Below are 3,568 nucleotides of genomic sequence, written 5' to 3' on the forward strand. Positions count from 1 at the left end.
TTGTATCGTCGGTTTTGCCGTCGCTTGGAATCGACTGTACAAAGTAAGAATTTGCAGTCGGTTCTTCTATACAACGGTCGGTATAAATCTGTGTCCACCGTCGGATTCTTGTTTACAATCGACGATGGAAATGCTTGTGTTTCTATAATAAGTCAGGCATATCCAAAGGCGAAGCCAGAATACGAAATCGCCGGGGTTGGCTCCGTTAAACACAGGGGTCAAATACATGTATAAACAGTGTAGAACAGTGTTTTTATTTGATTTGACAGATTTTGTCGGGGTCCGGCGACCCCAACGGCAAAGGGCAGTTTCGCCCCTAGGCAGACCTAACCGAGTAACCATAATCCCTCGCCGCTCGTCGTGCCTCATGTCTCTCCGATCTCCATGTGCCTCGCGCCTCTCCGCTAAAGATGCATCCGCATCATCTTCGCCGTGAAGGTTTGGTAGAGGTCATGGAAGGAGCCATGGCGGCGGTAGAGCGCGTGGACGCCATGGATTGGGCGCTATTGGTGGTGCTAGCGGGTCAAGGCATCCCTATCATCTTGGTGGTGGTGGCCGTGGCAGGAAGCGAGGGGACGGTGGCAGGGGCGACTGTCAATAAGGGTGCTGCAGTGGTGCGCTTGGAGGTGGCACCATTGGTGGCCAAGGAATCCTGGTCCTTGCTCCATCGTTGGCACAAGGTGTCCATTTCCCCAATGGCGTGTTCCTTTCATGGTGCCAAGAGACCGCAAGCAGGGCAGGGTTTCACGGAACATAATAATAATCTTTGCTTATTTTATGTTTCCCCTTGAAAATTGTTTATCTGTCACCATGCATGTCATTGTATCGCTAGCCGTAGTATAGATGGTTTCAGTACTAAAAACACTGATAGGTGATTGATCCAATGGGATGGCTTCATTTGGTAGTCCTTGAGATAGGTGGTTCAGATCTCCTATATAGTCAACGTGAAATTCAATTAAGGGATGGCAGTGATATGACTATTGATGTTAGTGGCAATAGATCGCCATGTCAATATCGTATACCTAAAAATCCGTTGTGCAACAGGAATTGAAAGCGCTTAAGGACATTAGGTATTTGATCCTCGACTTTAGCTATTTTCAAATGAAAGACCTTGAGGAAGGTGAAGACGATATGGTGTCAAAATCACTGAGCTAGAGAGTATAATAACTTGATGTTGTTATGACTTTAGTTATGGTTTTTCAATACCTATTATTGTTGATGTTGTAGGGTTTTCAATGCATGTACGTAGGGCTATTTTGAGAAGGTTGGTTTGTTTCACTTCTCATCTATACAAGTGGACATCACATCTGAAGGCGCGTTTACCAGGGTCGTCGTATGTTGTTTCATTACAATGACAATGACATAACGATGGAAAGGTTCAGGATTTATGGCAAAGTACTTGGTAGTTGGTACCCCGAATGAAGCAGTTGACAGTGCTCTTATCTATGCACTTGTCTATTTGGATAGTGTGTTAGGACCTATCGCTGCTTAAAACTATGTAGGCTATTTGGCTGAGTTGGCCAAACACATGTCTTCATGAAAATAGAGATGAAGTTGTAGATATTTGTACCAATCAGTTTCAATTAGAAGCATAAATGAGTGAATCCTTAAAGAAGCCCAAGAGGACAAAAAGTGTGAATTGGGCTTCTAAATTTTTTCCACATTCATTAACCTATCGATTAGCTGTACAATAGGATCGGGGCTAAATTACAAAACTTTTGTTACGTAGGTTTAAAAACGTGAACAAACCGTAATTTAGGACTCCCCTCTGTGCCTCTCTCACTTTATGATGGGTAACAAACCGATTTCACAATCTTCCTTCTTAGCTCCTCACTGTATCTTCCGAGTTCTCCCCATCGTATTCTCCATCGTATTTTTCAAGAGTGGTCAACGCCCAAATTTTTATCAAATTCTAGCCAAATTAAATTTGAAAGGTAATTTATTGGTAGATCAAACAACCGAGTCTCAGTCCAAAATTTCCAAATATTCCAAAATTCATCTACTATTTCGGTGGCAACCGAATTGTTTTCGTTTTGAACCCAAGAACCCCTGATATAAATTTGTTACCACCTGGTGTCCTGGTCATAAAAGAATTGTATGTACTGCTGCTGTTTGTGGGCGAACTCATTTAGTCAATGGATGGCTCCACTGATCTGTGCATGCACTAGTATATGTTTAGTGCCAGATAGTAAATATTCAGTACAAGTCAAACCCCCTGAGCGATCGAGTTGATATGATTTTGTTCATTCCGCCCTTTCCGGCGGCGAGGTCGATCCGTCTCTTTTCTTCTACGGATAAAAGCAGCATATATAGACTCCGCGGATCGACTGTCCGAGTATACGCGACTTTGCTGATCTCGATCGAGCTCGCAAGCCACGCTGTTAATCTATGTGCAGCCACTGCCGCAGAATCCTCTAGCTAGTTCCATGGAACCAAGCTACAACAACAGCTACAGCCACTACTACGGCGGCTGGAACGACGACGACGACGTCGTCGTCGTCTCCGTCGCATGCGCTCCTAGCCTCCCTGCGGCTTCTAGCTACTCCAAATCCTGTACGGCGGCCGCCGCCGCCGCCGCTTGCGAGCCCACCTCCTCCCATTCCCCTCTCGCGCGCTGCGCCGCCGGTGGGCAGCTGCTGCTTCGATTCGGTGGCGACGAGGACGAAGAATCCTACAGCGTTCAGGAGGATGGGAATGGGTTGTGCATGGAGCAGTTCAACGCCCTCATGGGGGCCGCCTCCATCTCCACGGCCACCGGCAGCAGCTGGTCGACGCAGGCCAGGTCGACCACGACTACCAGAGTTGCTGCAAACGGGCCCAGCGGCGGCAGCAGCGAGCAGGAGTTCCCGCAGCTCATCGGCGTGCGGAAGCGGCCGTGGGGCAAGTTTGCAGCTGAGATAAGGGACTCCACGCGCAATGGCGCCCGCGTCTGGCTCGGCACCTTCAACACCCCCGAGGCCGCCGCCCTCGCCTACGACCACGCCGCCTTCGCCATGCGCGGCCACGCCGCCGTGCTAAACTTCCCGGTGCAGCGGGTGCGGGAGTCGCTGCAGCAGCTGGGGATCAGCGCCGCCGCTGGAGACTCCCCCGTGCTGGAGCTTAAGAGGCGCCACTGCATGCGCAATCGCTCGCTTAAGAACAAGAAAGCGGCCGGCATGGACGACGGCCATCAGCTGCCGGCGGCGACAACGAGCCGCAGCAATCAAAATCAAAACCAGCCGCCGCAGGAGCAACGCTGCGTGCTGGAGCTGGAGGACCTGGGAGCTGACTACCTGGAGGAACTGCTCGCCTTATCCGATTATTCATCGCAACCTGCTCCATTTACCTAGATGGAGCTGATGATGCTCGCTCGATCTCCATCCATCCATCCATCCATCCACTGTTGGTCATTACGGCCCATCCTGTGTACGCGTTCTGCTCCACGCTGTACGTACATACTTATACCAGTCGTCCCGCATGAGATCTTGTCTTAGCATCTGCATTTCTGTTCTTGGTCCATGTTTCTCTACTTGCTTACGTTTGAATTGATGCAAGCATTCTACAGCTTGTGGTTGGCATGTTTATCTCT

General features: G+C 49.4%; 1 protein-coding gene across 1 annotated transcript; it reads left to right on the forward strand.

Annotated features, from left to right (window-relative positions):
• The first annotated feature begins 2,426 nt into the window (after window positions 1-2,426).
• Window positions 2,427-3,329, forward strand: LOC112872906 (ethylene-responsive transcription factor ERF094-like). Its single transcript, XM_025935935.1, has one exon. The coding sequence runs from the start codon at window positions 2,427-2,429 to the stop codon at window positions 3,327-3,329; it is 903 nt and encodes a 300-aa protein (XP_025791720.1).
• Window positions 3,330-3,568: the final 239 nt, after the last annotated feature.

This window comes from Panicum hallii, chromosome 9 (assembly GCF_002211085.1).
Source record: "Panicum hallii strain FIL2 chromosome 9, PHallii_v3.1, whole genome shotgun sequence".
In the NCBI taxonomy this organism is placed as follows: domain Eukaryota; kingdom Viridiplantae; phylum Streptophyta; class Magnoliopsida; order Poales; family Poaceae; genus Panicum; species Panicum hallii.

Excerpts from the sequence above, each read along its gene's own strand:
- LOC112872906 (XM_025935935.1), top strand. The coding sequence starts at position 2,427 with ATGGAACCAAGCTACAACAACAGCTACAGCCACTACTACGGCGGCTGG.